Source organism: Rhinoderma darwinii, chromosome 3 (genome assembly GCF_050947455.1).
Source record: "Rhinoderma darwinii isolate aRhiDar2 chromosome 3, aRhiDar2.hap1, whole genome shotgun sequence".
NCBI lineage: Eukaryota > Metazoa > Chordata > Amphibia > Anura > Rhinodermatidae > Rhinoderma > Rhinoderma darwinii.
The window spans coordinates 363,376,594-363,401,734 of NC_134689.1; the positions used below are offsets into that span (position 1 = coordinate 363,376,594).

The 25,141-nt window shown below is 43.4% G+C and overlaps 1 protein-coding gene across 1 annotated transcript in view; it reads left to right on the plus strand.

Moving 5' to 3' along the window:
- LOC142750503 (STE20-like serine/threonine-protein kinase) overlaps positions 1-25,141 on the plus strand; it is a 98,599-nt gene that overhangs the window by 59,544 nt on the left and 13,914 nt on the right. The window contains exons 3-10 of the mRNA XM_075859505.1: positions 18,359-18,523; positions 18,743-18,791; positions 18,885-19,034; positions 20,567-20,639; positions 20,853-21,047; positions 21,223-21,304; positions 21,410-21,523; positions 21,760-23,442. Coding sequence (XP_075715620.1) covers positions 18,359-18,523; positions 18,743-18,791; positions 18,885-19,034; positions 20,567-20,639; positions 20,853-21,047; positions 21,223-21,304; positions 21,410-21,523; positions 21,760-23,442 — 2,511 coding nt within the window. The remainder of the gene's footprint in view (positions 1-18,358; positions 18,524-18,742; positions 18,792-18,884; positions 19,035-20,566; positions 20,640-20,852; positions 21,048-21,222; positions 21,305-21,409; positions 21,524-21,759; positions 23,443-25,141) is intronic.

Consider the following 25,141-nt stretch of genomic DNA (forward strand, 5'->3'; position numbering starts at 1 on the left):
AAGCTGAGCTTTATTTTGAAAATGTAAGGGTATGTTCACACGTGGCAGATTTGTTGCAGAAATTTCTGTGACTGAAAAATATGTTCCATGCATCTGAATGGGGTTGTTTCTGCAGCATGTACATGGATTTTTGCAAGCCTCATTTAGATGAATAGGACAGTCGGAGAAATGTTGCTGCAAATCTGCCCCATGTGAACATACTCTAAGGCCCTGTTCATATGTGCGTTTGGCATTCCGTTGTTGTTCTTCTCCATAAGAGCAGCAAAAAAATGTCGTAAGCACAGGCTCCATTGAACAGCAGAGACCAGACCCATTGACTTTAATGGGTTTCGTCAGTTTTCCGTCGGGTTGTCTGTGGTTTCACTGGAAACAATAAGGATGCTGTGCTATTGTTTCAGGTATTTTCTGCGGAATCCGCAACGGAGGCGCCTAAGGGCATGCCCCCACGTGGCGGATTTCCTCCGCAACTGTCCGCATCAATGCCGCACTGAATCTGCGTTGCAGATTCTGCGGCGGATCTGCCCAAAATGTGCAGTAAATTGATGCGGACTAGCTGCTGCGGAGTGAGGGAAAAGTGCTTCCCTTCTCTCTATCAGTGCAGGATAGAGAGAAGGGACAGCACTTTCCCTAGTGAAAGTAAACTAATTTCATACTTACCGGCCGTTGTCTTGGTGACGCGTCCCTCTTTCGGCATCCAGCCCGACCTCCCTGGATGATGCGGCAGTCCATGTGACCGCTGCAGCCTGTGATTGGCTGCAGCCGTCACTTAGACTGAAACGTCATCCTGGGAAGCTGGACTGGAGACAGAAGCAGGGAGTTCTCGGTAAGTATGAACTTCTATTTTTTTACAGGTTGCTGTATATTGGGATCGGTAGTCACTGTCCAGGGTGCAGAAACAGTTACTGCCGATCGCTTAACGCTTTCAGCACCCTGGACAGTGACTATTTACTGACGTCTCCTAGCAACGCTCCCGTAATTCCGGGAGCCCCATTGACTTCCTCAGTCTGGCTGTAGACCTAGAAATACAAAGGTCCAGCCAGAATGAAGAAATGTCATGTCCAAAAAGCAAGACGCATCCGCACCACACATAACATGTGCATGACAGCTGCGGACTTCATTGCGGAATTTAGAATCTCCATTGAAGTCAATGGAGAAATTCCGCCATGAGTCCGCAACCAGTCCGCCACTGGTCCGCAACAGACAGAGCATGCTGCGGACACCAAATTCCGCTCCGCAGCCTATGCTCCGCAGCGGAATTTTACGCATCGTCTAAACGAACACTTCTAAATAGAAGTGGAAGTCAATGGAGAAACGGCTCCGCTGCGGATTAACGCTGCGGAGTGTCCGCAGCGGAATTCAATTGAAATTCCGCCACGTGTGAACCCAGCCTAACAGAGCCTAAACTGCAGATGTGAATTAGGCATTAGTAATGCACTTAGGCTGCAGTAATAATATAGCTGCATATACATTATATGAAACACAACTGGCTAACAGCACAAAAGAAGGACTTGGACATACTAGTTACCAGTAATCTGATAAGAGGTACTTAATGCCAATCAGCAGCTGTAAAAGCCAAATAAAAAATTAGAATGCCCCAATATATCCCTTAGAAATCCATATCTTAAAAATGGGGTTCAATTTTAGGTTCCAGACTGCAAAAAGGATATAGGAGAGCTGGTAAAATTGGGCTTAATTAGCATAGAAAAATATACATTACATTAAGGTTGACCTTATACTCTGTTCACAATTCTGTACGTCAGTGCACTACGTCACAGATACATGTTGGGAGGATTTCCAGACGCATACCTCTGATGAAGGGCATATAGTCAATAGGACCCCAAAAAATGTATACCGTGCTGTATGTTTTTTTTTACTGTATACCTTTATAAGGAATAGCGTAGTCTACTACGCCATTGGGTACCACAAAAAAAAATGAAATGCCAACGCGTATGCCAAAATGGTGGCCTATGGATACATTCGTCTAATGCGCTGGGCACTTTCTTGGTGCATACACCACTTAATTCATACACACTACACTCTGACATAATGTGAACAGAGCCTTATTAATAGGTATAAAAATACATAAGGTCAATACAAAAGATATGTGCATCAGCTTTACATTCCAACAAATGTGCAATGGACTAGAAGACATCATTAAAAAGTAGATCAAAAGCCATTCCCACATCTATATAGGAAAGACATCAAGCAGCATAACAACGTTTTGGATGTATGGTCCTTCACCGGGATTAATCCATGTGGTGAGTCTCTTGAAGGGAACCCTGGAATAAGCTTGATGAATAACTATATGTTTGGAACTTTACTGCGCTGCTTGATTTTCTATGGAACCCTGATGATATAAATAAATACTCACATTAAAAGCATAAGTCTGGAGTGCAGTTCCCTCCCTATGCATATTGCATGACTGTGGATCTTGTGGGACCTGAACTTGCACACATCACTACAAAGGATATAAATCCAAGAGACAAGTGCGACCACACGCTACTACCAATATAAAAAAAAAATAGTTTTTTTAACTCCTTAATACCGAAGGTGTTTTAAACCTTAGTGACTAGAGCAATTTTCGCAGTTTTGCTATTCACAGATGTAACGCAGTATAACTCTGTATGTGTTTTATGCATCGATGTGAATTTTGCACTGTTTTTCTTGGGACATGTAGTGCTTCCTTTTTGTGGTATATATGTATAGGTAACATTTTTGTTACTTTTTTTATAGCCGTGGAAAGACAGAAAAAAAATAAAAAATTTAGATTTTTCCTCATTTAAAATGTAACAGTTTGAAAATAAAAGTAATTGTATTGAAATATATTTTTTCATTTATCCTGATCATAAGGACACCTGACTTGGAGGTGTAGTTTATTTTTTTTACCAGAAATATAGTATAAAACCCAAGTGCCCGTTTTTTCAATTGCGCACTAAAATGTCTTTAGTTTTTTACACCATGGTATTAATGTATGGGTAATGGACTTGAAGTCCAATAAATAATGGTAAAAAAAAACATTATGTTCTACAAACTAGACACTCTAAAGTCTATTTCTAGCGTTTTAACCCTTCACAGAATTTGTCCAAACTTGGGCCAAAAAAATGGAAATTGCATTTTTTTTTTTTACAAAAGTGTCACTTTTCTTAAGCCATTTCGAAACACCATATGACATATTGATAAAAGTGACACCTTTCCACATTCTGCTATTTCTCCCGTGTACGGTGATACCAAATATGTGTGTCTAATCTATTATATGGACCCGTTATAGGGCATATCATAGAAGGAGTCCATTTTGGCTTTTGGAGGCCTTTTTACGCCAGAGCTGATTTTAGGGAACCACGCTATATTTGCCGTGGTACCACAGGTCACTTTGACAAGTATAAATGTCCTGCTAATATTCATCTCGGGGTATAGTGAGTATTTTTAATATGTGGAAAGAAATAAAAAATAGGTTTTTCCAGAAAAAACAGAATTGCTGCATTTTTACAGTGAAACATTATCCAATAAGTAACCCTCCCTTTTGCTTCTCCCTACAAAAACAGTGTGAAAGTAAATGAGTTAATAATGTGGGTAATATCACCGTCTTTGCCTTCATAGATTCTAAAGGCAGATGTGTAGCCTGTACCGCTCTCACAGAGCTTGTAGATTTTAACCCCATATTTTGCTCTCTTTGAGGGGATGTACTGGCGGAATGAGAGCCTGCCTTTGTAACTCATCAGCTATTCATCCACCGCTAGGTTTTTTTCGGGGTTGTACACCGGCATAAATGACTCCTCCAAAATTTTTATCAGGGGCCTTATTTTATACAGGCGGTCAAGCTTCTGATTGTCGTTAAAATTAAGCAAGCGCATTAGCACTTCATATCGGCTTCTGGTCATAACGGCTGGAGAAACAGGTGTGGCATGTGTAGGGCTTGTTGCCCAATATGACCGGATTGAGGGCTTTTTCACGAACCCCATGTTGAGGATGAGCCCCAAATTTTTTTTCAATTCGCCAGTATTTGTGGGGTGCCACTGCTTTGCATGGGAGGACATTGGCTTTTCAGCAAAGAATTGGCGAGCATACAGATTGGTTTGGTTGACAACCAGCTCCAATAGTTCATCTGTAATGAATATTTAAAAAAAATCGAGGGCTGTAAAATATTGCACATTAATATTTATCCCTGGTGTGGCAATAAATTCTGGGATATTAGGGGAAAATGACTCTGTGGGTACCCACTCAATATATTCTGGGGGAATAGAGCGGGCCGTGTTTTGTGGTGCTTCTGCGACATGCCCTGTGCGTGTGGACTCTGCAGCGACACTTGAATTGCAGAAAGCGTATCACTGTCGTCGCTATCACTGGTAGACAACATTTCTACCTCGAACGCGGTTTCTGTATCGCTTTCATCAGAGTCAGAAATTAACATGGCGTATGCCTCTTCCACCATGAACCTTCTATGGGCCATTGTAATTACACACACACGTACGACAAAGACTGTAACCAGACGCACACGCACGACAAAGACTGTAACCAGACGCACACGCAGACAAATTTTATTATTTTTTCTTTACTTTTTTTTTTTCACAGACAAAAATACACGGACGTCACAAAAGCATGCTTCACAAAAATCTGATGTCGAACAAACACGTAGACTATAAAACGTATTTTTTTACATATATTTTTTGTAACTTTTTTTTTTGCACAAACAAAATACACAGACGTCACACACGTACGCTACACAAAAACCCCAGGCTAAACCTAGGCTAACCCTAGAATAGAACCTAGAATAACCCTAGACTAACCCTAAGGGCACGTTCACACGTGGCGGAATTGCTGTGGAATTCCGCTGCGGACAGTCCGCAGTGGTATTCTCTTGCGGCCGTTTTTTACATTTGTTTCTATACATTCTTAGGAAAGTTAGTGCAGACGTTGCGGAAAACTCTGCTGCGGACCATAGGCTGCGGTGAGGAATTTTCTGTCCGCAGCATGCACTGTCTGTTGCGGAGAAGAAGCGGAATTTCACTGCGTATTTCAGCCTTTGCAATGCAAAAACTGAAATATGTGGCAAGTCTGCTGTGTTTTCTGCAACGTCTGAATTACCTGTCAAATATGCAAATGTTGGTGCAGATTCGTTGCGTAAATGGCCCAAATCTGCACCAACATTTGCAGCGGAAAAATTCTGCCACGTTTGAACGTGCCCTAAGGATAACCCTAGCCTAGGTATACAATTGAAGTTTATATAACGTTTATATATTAGATTTTTTGTCATTTTGTGTCTTTGGTGTCAAGTAAAATTCTCTCTCTGTCTCTCACAGAGCAACAAGTATGAGGAGAGACATAGAGACAGGTAGGAGAAACACTTTGTTTTTCATTTTGTGATCACTGTGAATAGTTCTCACAGTGATCACGTGAACGGAGAGCACTGTTATTTGTCTCCGGTCATCACTCTGAAGCCAAGGCTGTTGCTAACAGCCTTGGCTTCAGGGGCAGATTACCCGATGACCGGGAAAACCGCTCCGATGCGGCCCCCTCCCTCCCAAACCCTTCAGATGTGGCGCTTGCTATTGAGCGCCGCATCTGAGGGGTTAAAAATGATCGGAGACCACTGCTAGTGGTCTCCGATCGTTGCCCTGAAGCCCGAGGCTGTAACCAACAGCCCGGACTTCAGGAGATCGCCGCGAAAACCGCTCCAATGCGGTCCCCTCCCTCCCAAACCACTCAGATGCGGTCTGCACTTGCTATTGAGTGCCGCATCTGAGGGGTTAAATACGATCGGAGACCACTGCTAGTGGTCTCCGATCGTTGCCCTGAAGCCCGAGGCAGTTACCAGCAGCCCGGTTTACAGCAGCACCCAGCACGATGCGGGGAAAGTTCTTCTGAAGTGCCGACGTGAAAAGCTGACACTTCAGAAGAACTACCCTGAACGGCCGACGTAAAAACACTATACGCCGGTCGTTAAGGGGTTAAATTAGGAATAGTCAAACTATGCAAGGTCCTATTACAAAATGTAGTTTTGACTTCACAAATACAATTACATTTATCTCATGACCAAGGGTGCAGTCACATGCCGCAGATTTTGTGGATGAAATTTCTAAAAATCAGTTCAATTCATCCGAATGGAACTTACAGAAATCCATGCACCTGCTGTAGAAACATCTCTATTAAGATAAATGGAACTAATTTTCAGTCGCAGAAGTTTCATCCACAATATCTGCCGCGTGTGACTGCACCCTTATGTTGTTTTGTGTTGTAAATATGTCTCTGTCCACGCTAGCATCATGGCTTCAGTTTATATCAGATCCATTATCACTAAGGCAGATCCTGAAGGACCTAACTTAAGCCCCATTTACACTGGCCAATTATCGGGCAAACAAGCTTTCATAGAATGCTCGTTCCCGATAATTGCCCTGTGTAAACAAGGCAGCAATCAGCAGATGGACGAGCAAATTCTCGTTCATTAGCTGATCGTACCGTTTTAAATGTTCAAAATATTATCGTTGTCGGAAGCACATCTCCCTGTGTAAACCGCTCGCCCCCATACATAGCGCCTTGTGAAAGGAGCAAACGAGCACCGATCAACGAGCTGTCTAGTTGATCAGCGCTCGTTGCACTGGTCAAAATTGGCCGGTGTAAAAGTATCTTTACTGTTAATGGAGTCTATCAGGCTGGTTTTGAAGTTGAGGAGTGTCAAATTTAGAGAGAAAATAGTTGCAGATCCTTCACCATTATTGCTACATCTGTAGGGTGTAAAAAGTGATCGGAATGGAATCCCTATTATAGTGGGGGAATAGGTATGTACTGTACGTACGTCTCCTCTTCTCAACCTTGTAAAATATCCATTATGTAGAACTGACCAAATCAGATGTCACGATAACCAATAACTGGAGCTATTATTTTAACTTTTAAGAGAGCCAGTGATCATGGCTCATATAAAGTGACTACATGTTTACTTAGTCTGAGCAGAGTTTTTGGGCATTTCCTTTCAGAACACACTTGTGACTCAGAAGAACAACCACACAGACTTCCGACATAAGATGAGAGGTGAATATATGTCTGGCCTATTATGTTAATTCCCCCACATAGTATGTGCAAAAGAAAAACTGAAATTTCAACCTTGTACATAGTCGTAAAAAAAAAAAAAAGAGTCTTACAAGGGTTCACCATTCACTGAAATGGGACTGAGCTGCAGTACCAGACAGAGCCCACCGGCAAGAGTGGTGCTGTTTCTGAAAAAAGAGTAAATTGTTTGTTCTAATTCCACACAACCCCTTTAAGTGTTTACATCAAGCTATAAAAAGCCTTATGAGGCTAAACTACCAAAATATGAATGCTAGAATATATGTCATCTATTATGGAGGTCATTCTGTAGTCCCTGGGTAACCATGGTTTTCCAAGAATTCTAATATCATGAAAAGTATATCTATTGTAGTCAGGACCCCTATAATTTTACTTCCACCCCCAAAGATACATTATCATAAGTGCTGACTGTATTCACAACATGGTTAAAAACACGGAGGCGCACGGTGTATAATAAATTTGTCCCATCTTGCTAGACATCTTACACACTTCTCTCTGTACTTGACTCCAATATGTTGAGACAAAAGAATTGCGAATGCTATTAATAAATCTGCTACATTTTACCACTCCTCTCAATCATGCCCCCTTTTCTAGGCACATTCAATGTGTTTAGGTGTGGTAACTGTAAAGGTGCGGCTTAAAGTATAAAACACATAATAAATTTGGAGCACGACATGTACTCGTTTTTTTATTGCACAAGTTGAGCCATAATTCTCTACATAAATAAATCTCCTCCACTGCATCATGGAAGTCTGTATTCTAAGTTAAAGTGAACTGCCACTTTTGGAATATGTATCTTTGAAAAGATCTGTTCATTGGTCTTGGAGATAAAATATGACATTACTGTGAATATCTTAAGTGGAAAATGGGAGTATGTTTTTTTTATCACTAGATTTTACCTGGCATAATAGGGGTAGTAGAGTATACAACTGAATCAACCAGAATACCGGCATGGTTTTCTCCAGATACTCCAGTTTTCCTCCACATGGCACAAAAATACTGAAGGAATAATTGCCTCCTTTGAATGCCATGATGAGTGTCGGAACAGAGAACTACAAGTGTGGTCAGGCTGCCATTGACACAAGGCATGTAGACTCGTGTCAATGGAGAAAGGAGCAGTGTGGCACTATGGTTTGGATTTTCCTTGCTTCTGTGATATATATATATATATATCCAAAAAAGAGAACGTGAAGCAGCACTCAAATAAAGTGAATTTATTTATCCAACATGGAACCACAACGTTTCACCTCCTCTTGAAAATGCCTTCATAGAGGAGGTGAAACGTTGTGGTTCCATGTTGGATGAATAAATTCACTTTATTTGAGTGCAGCTTCACGTTCTCTTTTTTGGATATCTAACACATAAGGAGAGGTCACTCCTTTATTTTTGAAGCTTTGCACCAGCCTAGTCAGGCATTTGTTCACAGTGCTGCTCCAACCCTTTGCTTTTTTATATATATATATACACACACACAATATACAAGAAGGGCGATACCACTCTGCGAACACTAATGCTACCTAAACCCTATAAATAAATAAATATGCATTGCTGACTAATCTACTTACAATAGTGAGGTTCTTAGCGCACATTTTGATCAAATTGTGTAAGCTCACGTGCCACGACAAGGCGACCTCTATAAGGTGGGTACCTACACTGCTCATACACCCAGTACTGGGACTAAGCCTACATATATCTGGGGATGGTAGTAACCAGCATTAAAGTAATTAAAATCCCCCAGGGCAGAATGGGAGGAGTGCAAGATCAAAAATAGAGGCAGTCAACCCCACATATATGCAATACATAAGAGACAACAAAGTTTGATCAGCACATATTAACAAAACGTGTTTAGGTGGCATAAGTGTTCGCAGAGTGCTGTCGCCATTTTTGTATATTGTATCGTTTTGCAGTCTTAGGCTGGGTTCACACTGAGTTTTTTGCAGGCGGAAATTCCGGCATGTAAAATCAGCTCTGTTTTTTTGCAATCGTTTTTTTTGCAATAGACGCGGTTTTTGCCACGTTTTTTTAAGACATCCCTCTGGAAGGTTGTACTTCCCAAGCGGGCTATAAAAACTCCACCCATCCTCCTCCTAGGCGCCATTTTACGCTTCTGTCAGAGCTCAGCCGCTTTGTGTGCATTTGGCTTTTTACGAAAATCAATGTATCGGGGGATGGGCTCAATAAAAATTCTATGAGCCCGTATTCTGATACATTGCATTTCCAGAAAAAGCCAAACAGACAAGAAGCGGATGAGTGCTCGGACCCCACCAATCAAAACTTTAGACATGACACTACGACATGTCAGAAGCTTGTTAAAGTTTAGCTACACTTTTATTTTTAATTTGTAATCTGAAATATTATGAACAAATAGTCACTTAGCTGTTCACAACAGATTACAAATTAAACTAGGGATTAGGCCTTCATAAAACGGGTCCACTAATACAGCCATATAAGGTATAGTGTCATGGTCAAACCAAGTCTTTTTTGTTTAAGTCTGACCAGGACACTCTACAGTTCTGTGGTTGCGGAAATGTACCTAAGGCTTCGTTCACATCTGCGTTGGGGTCCCGTTCTGACGTTCCGACGGAGGTTTCCGTCAGAACGGGACCCTGAGCAGACAAAAACTGACACCAATTAATTTCAATGGTGACGGAGCCGGTGCCTGTGGTTTCCGTTTGCCTCTTTTGTGGACTGGATCAGTCGTTTTGCCGGAAGCAAAAGTGTAGTCGACTACGCTATTGCTTCCGGCCAAACGACGGGTCCGGTGCACAAAAGACGCAAACTGAAACCACGGGGACCGGCTCCATCACCATTGAAATCAATGGTGATGTAGCAACGGGGGTTTAGGGGGTCCGGTTGGTCTGGAGCTGGGTGCAGTAGGTAACGCCCGACATGGCGGATGACAGCAGGTGCCGCAGGTTGCGCCAGACGGGGCGAATCCCACTGGATGTGGCAGATGACACAGTGTAGCGTCCATGGCCACGGGCCGTTGGGTTTACTCACCTCCCGACGCCCGCAGCCATGGATCCGTGAGTGCTGGTGCCCATCTTCCTAGGAGACACCAGCGCTCACTTCCGCTCTGGCCTGCTGCGTCCCGTAGGGTGCACGCTCGTGCCCGCTCTTAAAGGGCCAGCGCGCGTACATGAAAACGATCATCATCATCAATCCACACGATTTCCTGGTCTATAAGATGGCCCCAGCCCTTCTGATGCTTGCCTGAGCGTTGTTAGTTTATCCCGTCTGTCTTGCAAATGGTTCCTTAGTGTTTCCCGTTCCAGTTGTTACCTGTGCCCTGTCCCTGTATCCCGTGCTGTGTTCTAGTTCCTGTGCCTACTAGTGTTGGAGTCGTGTCTACTGCACCTGCTGTAGTTTGCAAAGTCCAGTGTCTTGTGCCACGTCCAGTGTCTTCTGCCACATCTTGTACTGCCCGCCAAGTCCGGTGCTACCTGCTGCACCGACCTCCAACACTGCTGAAGCCAGAGCCACCGTCTGGACTAGTTCAGGTACCCAAGTGTAACGAACTGCTATAGACTTTTTGTATAGACTGTTACCTGGTCAGCTGCCTCTCCGCTATGGCGGAGCGGCCTAGTGGGTCCACATACCCTGTGACAGTACGCTCAGGCTTTGGAACCCGCTGGCCAGCGCAAGACCGCAGTCCAGAAGATACAGACGGAGATGCATGACCTACCCACACGTCAGGATCAACTCCTTGAGGCTGTGAATTCTATCTTGGTCCGTCTGGATCTACTCACTATTCCACCTCCGGTTCTTCCTCCAGAGGCTGTTGCTGTGCCACTACCCGTTGCTCCTCCTGTTTGTTCCTGATCCACAGTTCCGCTGCCTCTTCCTCCTCGCTACGATGGTGATCCCAGAGCATGTAGAGAATTTATTAACCAATGCACGGTTCATTTTAGGCTACGGGCTCATCTCTTCCCCTCCGAGGAGGCCAAGGTAGCATTTATCATCTCCCTTCTTGCTGGCAAAGCCCTCGCATGGGTGAACCCAATCTTGGAGCAACAAGGACCTGTATGCTCGGACCTAGCCTTTTTCCTGCAGTCCTTTCATGCCGTGTTCGAGGAGCCGGGTCGAACATCCTCTGCCGCAGCTACTCTATTGACCCTCAAGCTAGAGGGTTGCACAGTAGGGGAGTATGCTATCTCCGTCCGTACCCTGGCAGCCGAGCTGGCATGGAACAATGAGGCACTGGTGGCGACCTTCTGGCAGGGACTGTCCTCTCACATCAAGGACGAACTGGCAGCCCGCAACCTTCCTTCTACCTTGGATGCCCTCATCCTGTTAGCCACTCGGGTTGATATGAGAATCCGGGAGCGCACTCAAGAGAGCCGGGTCCACAGACCAGCACCCTCGCTCCAGAGACCACTATTGCCTTCCCCTAGTGCACTACCTGAAGAACCCATGCAGGTAGGCAGAGTCCGGTTGTCTGAACAGGAGAAGCAGCGCAGACGCTCCTCTTGACTATGTATGTATTGTGGCCTTAAGGGTCATGTTGTGCGCCAATCCCCACAGAAACTTGGAAACTCCAGTACCTAGGGTTGGTTGGAGAGGCAACTCTAGGTGGGACGTCTCCAAACGTTAAAACCTCTTCCAAGTTATCGATTCCTGTAGCCATCATCTCCGGAGAGATCCTCCGCCTATCTTGACTCTGGAGCAGCTGCTAATTTCATCCAGCAGGATCTAGTGGAACGTTTACATCTACCCACAGTTCTTCTGGAGAGACCCCTGGCTGTTGCCTCTGTGAATGGTCTACCATTGCCCAATCTGATTGTGTTCATCACGAAGCCGTTGACACTACGGGTCGGAGCTCTTCACTCGGAGCAGATCGCCTTCCTTGTACTACCTAAGGCTATCAATCCTATCCTGATGGGTCTGCCATGGCTTCGTCTACACGCCCCGGTTCAAATTCTTCAATGGGGTTCCAGATGCCATAGCCATTGCCTGTGACAAGTCCGTCCTGTTATGCCCCCTCTGCCTCAGTCACTCTCCGATCTACCATCTCAGTATGCCAGTTTTGCGGATGTCTTCTGCAAGCGAGAGGCTGAGATGTTGCCTCCACATCGGAATTATGACTGTCCCATTGAACTGGTTCCTAATGCTTCTCTTCCCCGTGGACGGGTATATCCTCTCTCCTTGCCAGAGACTTTATCTATGTCAGCCTATATCAAGGAGAATTTATAGAGGGGTTTTATACGAAAATCTTCCTCCCCGGCTGGGGCCGGCTTCTTCTTCGTTAAGAAGAGAGACGGATCTCTTAGACCTTGCATTGAATACCGTGGTCTCAACCAGATCACGGTCAAGAACAAATACCCGTTGCGACTTATATCTGAGCTGTTTGATCACATACGAGGAGCCAAAAATTTTCTAAGCTAGACCTCCGGGGGACTTATAACCTAATCCAGATTCGCCAGGGTGACGAATGGAAGACGGCATTTAACACCCGTGATGGGCAGTACGAATACCTAGTGATGCCCTACGGACTGTGTAACGCTCTCGCAGTATTTCAGGAATTCGTCAATGATATCTTCCGAGATCTCCTCTATATGTGTGTTGTAGTTTATCTCGATGATATTTTGATTTTCTCCCCAGATCTGATGACCCATCGGAGGCATGTCCGTCAGGTTCTTCTGCGACTAAGGGAGAATCGCTTATATGCCAAGTTGGAGAAGTGCGTCTTTGAAAAGAGGTCTTTGCCCTTCCTGGGCTAGATCATCTTGGATCAAGGTCTTAAGGTGGATCCTGAGAAACTAAAGTCTGTCCTGGAATGGCCACGTCCTCAAGGCCTAAGGGCCATACAGCGGTTCCTGGGATTCGCCAATTTCTACCGGCAGTTTATTCCAAACTTTTCATCTCTGATGGCTCCCATCTCTACCCTTACCAAGAAGGGTGTGAATACCAAGGTACGGACTCCAGAGGACGAGTCCGCATTCATTAGCCTCAGGAAAGCCTTCACTTCAGCTTCGATCCTCCATCATCCTGACGTATCTCGACATGTTCTCATTGGAGGCGGACGCTTCCTCTGTTGGTGCAGGTGCACTTCTTTTCCAGAGGAGCTCTAAAGGAAAGGCAGTAGTATGTGGCTACTACTCAAGACTTTTTTCTTCTGCTGAGCGCAATTACTCTATTGGAGATTGGGAGCTACTGGCCATCAAATTGGCTCTGGAGGAGTGGAGACATCTTCTAGAGGGCGCAGCACACTCCATCTTGATCTACACCGACCACAAGAACCTTGCCTACCTTCAGTTCACTCAACGAATAAATCCCCATCAAGCCAGGTGGTCGCTGTTCTTCACCCGTTTCCAATTTCTGCTCCACTACAGTCCCGCTGACAAGATCGGACACAATGTGAAGGGGCAAGCCATGCAAGCGGAAGATGTGCTGAATGAAGAGACTCGCCAGTCGGAGAGCAGAAAGTAGGCCGGTCAGCGGGATAAAATGTGCCATCTTCGAGAACCGGTCCACCACCACCTAGACAGTATTGCATCCTGCTGAGGGAGGAAGGTCAGTGACAAAGTCCATCGCAATATGCTGCCAGGGGGCATTGGGTACAGGCAGAGGTTGAAGCAGGCCGGCAGGCTTGGAGTGAGCAACCTTGTTAGAAGCACACACCGTGCAAGAAGAGACAAAGTCCAAAACATCCTTGGGTAGCGTGGGCCACCAGAAGTGACGAGCAATCAGGTCTCGGGTTTTATGAACACCAGGGTGCCCAGCAAGTTTAGAACTGTGTCCCCATCGGAGAATTCTTCTTCTGTCTGCCAACCGAACAAAAGTCCTCCCCGGAGGCATGTCTCTAACCTGCAAAGGATTGACAATGACCAGGGCCGCCATCAGAAAATTCTAGCTCCTCATATACGGTCAAACAGTTCAGATATAAGTGGCAACATGTATTTGTTCTTGACCGTGATCTGCTTGAGACCACGGTAGTCAATGCAGGGTCGAAGGGATCCGTCTGTCTTTTTAACGAAGTAGAACCCAGCCCCGGCCGGGGAGGAAGACTTTCGTATGACACTCCTCTGCAAATTCTCCTTGATATAGGACGACATGGATAGAGACTCTGGCAAAGAGAGAGGATATACTCAGCCACGGGGAGAGAGGCATTTGGAACCAGTTCAATGGGGCAGTCATAAGTCCGATGTGGAGGCAGCGTCTCAGCCTCCCTTTTGATGAAGACATCTGCAAACTGAGCGAACTGGGGGAGCAGTCCCGCCAATGACTGAGGTAGAGGAGGCTGGACAGGAAGCATCTGCAACAGACAACAACCGAGGCACTTGGAGCCCCACTGGAGAACCTCTCCATAATTCCAGTCCAGGACTGGGGCATGCAGTCGAAGCCAAGGCAGGCCCAGCAGAACAGGATTGATGGCCTTGGGCAAAACAAGGAAAGAAATTAGTTCAGAATGAAGGACTCCAACCTGGAGTTTAAACGGCTTGGTTTTAGAAACGATGGGATCAGGCAGAGGCAGTCCGTTCACTGAGGCAACAGCCAAAGATGTCTCCAGGGGAACTGTGGGCAACTGAAGATGATCCACTAGCTCCTTTTGTATGAAGTTTGCCGCAGACCCAGAGTCAAGATAAGCAGAAACTTGACGTGTCCTCTCGCCGGATGCTAGGGTCACAGGAATAGTCAGCTTGGAACAGAATGCTTTATTAGGTACCGTTCCACCTAGGGTTGTCTCTCCAACCAATCCTAGGCAATCGGGTCTCTCTGTCCTCTGGGGACACAGACGCACAATATGGCCTCCGAGGCCGCAATACAGACAAAGTCCAGAAGTGCGTCTGCGTTGTTTCTCCTGGATAGACAATTTGACATGGTTCATCTGCAGAGGATCCTCTGGTGGGACGACTGAGGAGGATAGTAAGGATTGCTGGAAAGTAGAATCCAGCCTAGGAAGTTCTCTCTCCCAGAGAACCTCTTGGAAACGCTCCCAGATCTTCATGTCAACCCGGGTGGCAAGTAGGATAAGATCGTCCAGGGTAAATGGCAGATCGCGAGCGGCCAGCTCGTCCTTAATCCCCAAAGACAGACCCTGCCAGAATGTGGCCACCAAAGCCTCGTTGTTCCAGGTTAGCAAAGATACGGAACTGAATGGCATACTCGCCCACGGAGAGGTCTCCCTGGTGTAGGAGCAGCAGAGATGCAGCAGCTGAAGAAACTTTCCCAGGTACCTCAAAGATCGAGCGGAAAGTCAGTGAGAAGCACTGCAAGTCATGGGTCTCTGGTCCCTGATGTTCCCACAGAGGATTTGCCCATGCCAGGGTTTTGCCAGTTAGGAGAGAGATGATGAAGGCGATCCTGACGTCATCCGAAGAGAAGGCCCTGGCATGTGGTCTGAAGTGGATCTGGCACTGATTCAAAAATCCCCTGCAGGTCCTCGGGTCTCCGTCATAGCGTGGAGGTAACGGCCAGGGGATCACAGGGGATCGACACTGGTACAGACAGGGAGTGTAGCAGGAGGAACAGCAGGAATGGGTGCGGTGACGACTGTGGTTGGAGCAACCAGCTGATTGGCAATGGCATTCACCGACAGGAGGAGTTTATCTTGCCGTGACTGGAGGTCTTGCATCTCGGCCAGCACAGCTTGTGTGGTCAAGGGCTCAGGTTGACCAGCGGGGTCCATGGCCTGAGCGTACTGTCACGGTTTGCGGGTATGTGGACCCACTAGGCCGCACTGCCGTAGCAGGGAGGCAGCTGGTCAAACAACAGGGAACCCCAGAAATACAAAGTCCCGAACAAGGGTACCTGGATAGTCCAGACAGTGGCTGCAGCTCTGGCACGGATGGAGGTGGGTGCAGCAGGTAACGCCCGACGTGGCGGATGGCAGCATGTGCCACAGGTTGCGCCAGACGTGGCGAATCCCACTGGACGTGGCAGATGACACAGGACTTGGCGGATGAGACCGGACGTGGCAAACAACAGCAGGTGTAGTAGACAGGAGTGGTAAGTGGTTGGCTCTGGGTGGCGGTGGAGACTGCACCAGAAAGTTGGGCCTGATGGAGCTAGCTGATAAGTCCACGCAGTTCCGGCAGGGTGGGGGCGTTAGAGAAGTCTGCCGCCACGGCATGACAGTATGACATAAAGTTGTCTTGCCTTTCCGTTGGCATCTGGCGGCAGGAAGATGCCAACGCGTATGCAAATAAATCACATTTCTCGTCGCCATCCACCCTCCTGATAAGGGACATGGCCTCACTCTCCACATCCAATTGCCTGTCCATTACATGGGGGGTCCTTCTACGCACCCGCGTGGAAGAGGTGCAGGTAGGGGGGGCGGGATCACTGACCTGGGTGGCCACAGGGGGGGCTTCAGGATGTGAGGCCGACACGGGTGAGGAGACAGGTGTCTCCTCCCCCGGTGGCATGTCTATGGCTACCAAGCATCCTGCCAGTTGCTCTTCCCCCTCCGCTTCATGATGGGTGGATGTTGAAGGAGTGGGTTCCCTCTATATATGCTGCTGTTCATCTTGGGTGGAAGGGGCCTCTGGCTCTTAAAAATTGCCTTGAGTTCGATGAAAAAAAAATTAAACATTAAGTACATCGTAAAATTAATTTGGAAAATTCAAACATAGGCATCAATACTTACGGCCATTGTCCCCTGCTAGGCAAGATGAACAGCAGCTCATCATGGTGAGGGACCTTTGGTCTTTTAGATGGAGAGCCCCCACTCCTCTCGGCCTTCCGCACCTCCTTCATGAAGCGGTCCCGCATGCTCTTCCACCTTTTTTTCACATCTTCCTCTGCAAAGACAAAATTGGAGTTAGTTTTTAAAATACTTTAAAAAAAATAAAAAAACCTGTGGAAAAAAGTTCAATTTAAAAAAAAACAAAGACATACTCACCGTTACACCTTTTTTAGGCTGGTGAGAGGCTAGTGCAGGCCGGGTACAGTGCCTTACATATTTCAATCCATGCATCTTCCCGCAGATTAGTCACTGTACCCGGCCACACCTTTGTCCCATAGGCAGGGATGTGACTGGACCTGTAATAAAATACATTTGAAAGGTCAGTTTATTAACTCAACTGTGTACATTATACTAGGCGTATCCGCCCTGTGTGAACATGGACTAAAGAAATTCACAAAAAAATATGAAAGCAATACTCACAAAAAAGCATACACATCTCACTCTGGGCTCCATTCCTGAATGGAGCACCCATGAACAGAGTCCAAACTGAAACAAACGTAAGCTATAGGTTTGTGTTTGCATCACCATTGATTTCAATGTTGACGGATCGGGTACAAATGGTTTCCATTTGTCTCCGTTGTGCAGTGGTTCTGTCGACTACGATATTACTTCCATCAAAACGACGGAACCCTCGCACAACAGAGACAAACAGAAAACATTATCAACGGATCGATCATCATTGAAATCAATGGTGATGCAAACGTAACGTATAGTTTACGTTTTCTTTTCTGTTGAGGGGTCACCCCAACTCAAAGCACTGACGGAACCCCTCAACGGAAACACAACGCTGATGTGAACAGGCCCTTACATGAAAAAATCATTGTATACTCACTTCATTAATCAGTTTTCCAACATTGATGTCCATGCGATGGTACGCCTCTTCTGACATTTCTGTTCCTCAAATGTAAATTAAAAATGAACTGCAGCGGAAAAAAAAAATGTGCACATCTACCTACATGTATGGCATGTATGGCAGATGTGAGCAGTAATGTACTTACTTTTTTTAAATTTGGATGGAGGTCTGTAGCGGATTGCAGGTTCTTTCCTCGGGGAAGTTCTTCCTCGTTTCTTTCTAGGAAATAATGGCTGCCTCCAGCTAAGCAGCAGAAATGCCAGCCCCTTTTTGGGGCTAGGCTTAGCTGTCTTTTGCAGGTGGAAACACCACAAGCGTTATTTGACCAAATTACGCGTCAAATAACGCCTCGTCAGCTCGGTCATGTCGCTTCTTTTTCCCGCAAGCGTTTTTTCCGCTCGTGGGGAAAAAAACGCCTCCGCCTCCCATTGAAATCAATGGGGGACATTTTTGGCCGTTTTTTGACGTAATCCTACTACACAGAGCCATCTACTTAATTTTATAGTGTATATTGATCCTATACGGGGTGATTTGATTGCATTTGGTAGAGCTTTATGGCATTGGTAGTTTGGTGATGGACCCAAGTAACCATTTTATATTAGGGCCACTGAGCTACAAGCTAAGTTTATACATAACGTTAAGAAGTTCTATCAAGAAAAGTCATATTCATACGTTTCTCTAGAAGTATAAACTAAGGTTGATATAATTTGTTAAACGAACTAAAAAAAATTATCATTACATAATACTGTTTTTTTCAGGCACATCACAAGGAGAGACAGGAACTGGCTGCAGTTAAGGTCCTTGAGATTTCATGTGAAGATGACTTGGAGGATCATGTGTCTGAGATTAATATCCTGGGGCAATGCCGGCATCCCAACATCCTTAGACTTCTCGAAGCAGCTTTTTGGGATCAACAGCTATGGGTAAAACGATGCGATGAAATATGTACAAAACATTTCTTTTGAAATGCATGCATTATTGGGTACAGCATAAATATCAGAATATACAGTTAAAGTAGGTAACATTATAAGCAACAGAAGATACAAGGGATGCCAATACATACAAGCCTACATGATGTATAAGCAGATAACAAATGTAAAAGTGCTATAATAATTTGACTGGCAGGTCCCCTTCTTTCTCAGATCGTGGTGGAGTTCTGTGCTGGAGGAGCACTTGATGGGGTTATGTTGGGTGAGTAAAAAAAAAAAAATTATACGTGTACTCAACACATTTATTTTCTGTAAGTCTGAGAATATCTGATCTCTATATAATCCAAATATGCAGAGCTAGGACATGGCCTGACCGAGGGCCAGATCCGTGTGGTGTGTTTTCAAACTCTCCTTGGTCTCCAGTATTTACACTCACAGAAAATCATCCATAGAGACTTGAAGGCTGGAAACATCCTGCTCACACAACAAGGAGACATCCGACTGGGTAAGAGATGTTAGAATTTAATATGACTATATCTCTTGTCCTTCATTACATTCTGGATTATTATCTATAGAAAAGACACTCACATATCACAAGAAGGTCAAGTTATAACTATATCCATGGAGGTAAGTTAAATGGCATTTATCATCTGACTATCCATATAATAAAACAATGAAATATTCCAGTTTTCACACTGGTCTCAGACACTATAGGCTGACGCTTCCGGTTTTCTACAGCTCACTTGTCAGTTTTGCAGTGTAGATTGTGATAGAATAAGCAGAGTAATCTCATTATTATTATTATTAGAAGTTGGTGGATTTAATGTCAGTTCTATTGTACTACCGGAGGCCTAGATAAGTCAAGATCGTAATACCAAACTCTTTTACAGATAAGGCTCTGTATGTGGCTCACCTGTCATTCTCTGGTCTCTGGCGGAGGGGGCTGTACTCCATTACTTCCTGGAGGCTATAATAGTCCAATAGTCTAGTTTATTTCAGTTCCCATAAAGCAAGCGCACCCTGCTGCACTGTCTATGAAGACAATACAGGAAGGAAGTGTGTCTCCAATATAGCTAGCCTCAAGAAAGTATTTAAAAATAAATAAATAACTACAACATAAAAACTAGAGTTCTTTTTAATTAATGAAACAAAAAATGGAAATACTGTATAAGAGGATGGCAGCTGTGACATACAACCAATGTGTAAACCTTAGTAACCTTTGATGCATTTCTCAACTTTTTTCGGGCTTGAAAAATGGTGCTGCATTGTCTGTTTTATTAATCACGACTACAGCTGTATATAGTTACCCTGCTAGGCCTTCAGCATTGGACCACTTCTGTACAGTTAATGAAGTTACGTGCCGTATAAAGATAGACAAGTAATTGCATGCAATATGTTTGAAGTGCGAAAAATGTGAGCAGTCTGAACAGTAGTGAACATCCCTTGGTGCATTTGTGTGTAACATCCATAGTCCAAATGTACTGTAGGTGTACATGTAGATCCAAATGCATCCGTGAGCACCGCTGAACTGCATGTGAGTTTAATCGCGGTAGCGTGGCTATGATTGACATTCTCTCTTCAGAGGTAACAGCCGTCATCGGAGAAAGCTCTGAAGCACCAATGACGGCTGTTTATTCCATTAGCTGCCTCAGTCAATAACAACTGCAGCACCCAAGGCATTTCTATTGGCTGAACAATTGCCTACCATAGGTGAAAGCCTATTAGTATTCCAAAACATTATTGCCTAAGTATTACAAAGAATTATATTAGCAATCAAATGATCTTGCAGTAAATAGCTATCTGGTGGGCTAGTCTATGCTGGACACTGTTTGTTGCTGCTGTGTTGTACTTATTATGAAGGAAAGTTATCTGCTCAAAAAGAATTACGTCTTTTATAGTCATGTTTTTTTTACAACTAATAACTAGTATGGGCAATAAATGCACCAAGGCAGGATCTTTTCTCTTCTTGCTTTTGACTCATTAAACAATGGTTATATAGGTACTAAATTTACAATACTTATGTCCTGTCTCTGTCAGCGGATTTTGGTGTCTCTGCGGTGAACAGTCAGACCCTGCAGCGTCGGAGCTCTTTTATCGGAACTCCTTATTGGTGAGTGATGTTTTCTTGCTTGCTCTTAACTCAATTATTTATAATAATAGTAATTGATATTGTACTGAAATGATAATGTGCATAAGCCTAAAAGTAAAACCAATGCAATCCAGAATCGAAATTGTTTGATTAAAAATGTGGTTAGAGTGAAATTTAAAGTCATTTTAATTAATTTACTGTTATACTTACAAAATACTTTCTTCATGCTTCTAGGATGCCACCAGAAGTTATAATGTGCGAGACATGTAAAGATGCGCCATATGACTACAAGGCTGATGTATGGTCTCTAGGCATTACTCTTATTGAGTTAGCTGAAATGCAACCACCAAACCATGAAATGAATCCTACTCGTGTCTTGCTCAAGATCCTCAAGTCCCAGCCACCGAATCTGAAGTATCGGCACTTGTGGTATATCAAGCAAATGTGTTTATAAATGTTATCGAATATGAAGGCGTCTACATTCATTGACAATTTCTTCAAATCCGCAAAGAACTTTTGCCTAATTGTAAATTTCTCATATTAGTCAATTGCCATTTGATATCTTTGGTGCATTTTATATTTTTGTCTTCTGTATCCTAATTAGGTCCCAAGATTTTAAAGACTTTCTAAACAAGTGTTTGCAGAGGAATCCCCAAGAACGATCCTCAACCATTGAACTTCTTGAGGTTAGTTATGAAAAAGACAAGGTTAGAGAATGATACAAGACAGCCCAATTTAATGACAAATTGTAGTAATTTAGTCTCCTGCATATATATTTTTTTTTTCTCCAGCACTCCTTCGTTTCCAAGAATATTGATTATACTCCACTCAGAGAGCTAGTGGCTGAAGTTTTGGCAGAAGTTACAGAAGAAGAAGAAGGGAGTCTGAAAGATTGTGACTTGATTGTGGTGAGAAAAAGCTATCTTCACTCTACTTTTACCCTTAATATAATATAGTGCACGCAAACAAATAGCAGATATGGTCTGAAAAGCTACTCTTTCTTGTCTTGGGTGCTTTGTGACCGATTATTGTGACTTTCTCCCACTTAAAGTGTATTCAAACATAACCAATTCTTTGTTTTCCAGACGCTGAATGTTTATATTTTGGCTTTTTTTTTTTTAAGTTTTTGTTTGTTTTTTAGAACAATGTCAATGTACAAAACCAAGAGATTAATCTCAGAAACACTCAAACTTCTGAAGATAACTTCTCTATAGAACTAGGAGATGGCCAGCAAACCACCCAGGAAAGTAATTCTATCAAAAACACAAACCAAAAACCACCAATGAGACTGCAGAAAAGAACAAGTTTCTTGAAAGAGATGCGTAGGCGTTCTGCTCCTTCATTTTCAGGGGAAGCCAGAGCATCTGTTAAATGGAAAATCGACAGTGAGCTCCGGAAAACTAAGGATAGAGAACATGTCAAAAAGGTGCACGCACCTCCAGAGGTCTTTCTTGTTAACACACAAAACTCTGAATTAGGACTATGTCAACCTTGTGGGGTATCAGGAGAAAAGGAGGAGAGTACTAAGGTTATTGACTTACTCAACATGCAAGATATGGACACAGACACAGCCACTCATGGCCTTGCTAAAGAAGATTCTACAGAGAAAGTGAATATAGGACTTCAACAGAATGAATGTGATGTAATTTCTCCTGTAAATCAAGCACATTACCCCAATACTACCAACAAAGCCATGGACTTGTTTGACTCTACATCCCATCCTCCTCAGAAGTGGAAAAGTAATGAAAATCTTAGTACTTCACCTAGGAAATTAACTAAGACATGGTCAGTGCCTTGCACTAGTAAGAGAAATTCCACTGTTGCTTGGAGAACATTGGAAGCAGAGTTATCAAATAGACAAAAACAGACCATAAAAATCTTTGATGAAAGGTCACATCTTCTTAACACAGATGAAAAACAACCTATGATAATGGAAGCAGTGCCGGATGACGAGAATAATACTAAAGATGAAAGAATTTTTAAACATATGAATGATGGACTCCAGGCCACTTTTAGTTGTTCTTGGTCTGTACCGCAAAAGGAAAAACGCAATGGAGTACAGAAACGTCCACATTCATTTTCACATGGAAAAAAAGCATCAGTAAAATGGGTTGCTGGAAAAGGGCAAGAGGTAGCCAAGGACAACGATATTATAGGACAGAAGAAGACATCACCTTTAGAACTGAATATAAGTCCTGCTTCTCGGGCTACAGCAGAAATTGATATGCATGAAGTAGGTTATTTAGACAAAGAGATTACATACACTAATGTGGTTGGACAGGCAGATTCAGAATTAACTACTTGTAAGAACAATGAAGATCTTCATTTACAGCAATACAACACTCACACGTCAGAAGGCTATAAAAATCTATACAGACCCATCTCACCAGTTATTGTTAGCCAAACTAGAAAAGGTATCGAAGGTTATAATCATTCTGCCATGAGATTATTAAGACGATGGACAATAACAAGTTCAGGAAAAGAAATCAATTCGCCATCAGTTTTCCGTTCAACAGAAACCGAGATGACATATGAAATAAGAGTAAGAAATGAACATAGAAGAACATGTTTACTCAATAAAGAAGATGGGAAAAAATCTTGTGAAGGTGTTGTTGATGGCCATGCGAGTGACAAGAGTATGCCTATAGGTGACAGTAATGGGGAAAAGGATGTTATTCAGGAACATGGAGTAAAAAAGAGATTGCACTTTGCCCGATGCTCATGGACTGTTCATCTTACTGAAGTTAATGATGAATCCAACATACAGAAGGAAGAAATCCAAGACATGTTAAGCATAACAGATGATGTAACGTCAGGAGAGGAGGTAAGATATTAACTGAACAAAAAAATTGAAATAATAATATTAATAAAATAATAATAATAATAAAACAACACAATAATACTACAGCAAAAATAATCCTATGATATTTGGCCACTAACTAAACATATAGCATCCCTCACCATCAGGCTCTAGGCTGTCAAAGCTAATTCCGTCAGGTCAGCTGGACTGACAGCTTGGCTGTACCCAGCTAATAACAATCACGTCTAAGTTCATAAACTTAGATGTGAATGTTATTAGCTGGATTCTGCTTGTCAGAGACACGCAGGACCAGCTTTCAGCCGATCCACCTTTACAGCTGACCCGACGGAATTGGCTTTGACGTCACGATACACACTTCTATGTATCCTGTATACATAGAATCTATCTTAAAAAATAAAAAAACGAATTAAATAAAAAGTCAATTGTAACGTTTCTTAAAATCACCTAAAATATTGTTCTATAAAAAAAATTTTTAGTTCAAAGGTATACATAGATTTTAAGTTCTGACACAATATGTATAAAATGGACGGAGGGGTAATTTAGGGAGTAATGGGATTCCTGGTGTCTTCCTACTTTAAAGGAAATGTGTCATCAAAAAATGGCCTATTGTTTAAATCAAATTTTTATGTTAAAAAGATTTTTTAAGAACTTTGGGGAATTTTTTAAAAGATTTTCTTTGTCATTATCTATATTAAAAAGTTATCCTAAAACGATGCAGTTTTCACTCTGGCCACTAAGCCTCACAAGAGACTAACCCTTCTTGTTCTGTAGAGATCTCTTCAAAGGCCCCATTCACATCGCGTTTGTGCTATCCGCCGAGTGTATAAGTTTTTAAACTAAAAAAGTATTGAAACGTATAGCTCGACGTATACATAGACTATAATGGGTCAAACGTAGTCCAAAAAAGCATCTGTTTGGTCTACGTTTGACATCATTTACGTTGGGATACTGTTTTTGAAAGTATTCAAAAGCTCAGTCTGCTACGCTATTCTGTACCTCAAATAAAGGTACACCCGATGTAACGTTTTTTGTTTTTTTTCTATTGATCTTAATGCTATACGTTTGTATCAGTTTACACACAGTAAATCTATCAGGCTTTTTTGTTGTTTCTTTTCTATCAGTGTTCACTGTAAAAAAAAAAGTATACGATTTTAGGTAAAAAAAAAAATGACAGAAACGCATACCGACGTATGAGTATACGCTAAACGTACACGATAATAAAAAAGACAGACATACAAAAGTGTTTTATTTTATGTTTACATGTTTTCAATGGTCTACGTTATAAAAAAACGTATACACTCGGCGGGTAGCATAAATGCGATGTGAATGGGGCATTAGGCTCCTTTCACACTACCACTATAGTACGTTTAGCGCTCTTCTGTCGGAGGAAGAGATGAACGAGAGTCTAAAACGGAAATCATCGCTTCCGTTAGAATGACCATTGATTTCAATGGTAATTCTTTTGTTTCAGAAGCATTGTTTGCCTCCGTTCACTAGGTTTCCGTTTTTATGACGGAAGCAAAAATGCAGTCTGGACTCTCGTTCATCTCTTCCCCTCACGGAAGAGAGCTAAACGTACTATAAGGGCAGTGTGAATTTAGACTTAGCAGTCATCATTATCCTCACAGGCAGGATTACAATGTAAGGTAACACACACACATATATATATATATATATATATATGTATCGCAGGATCCACCAT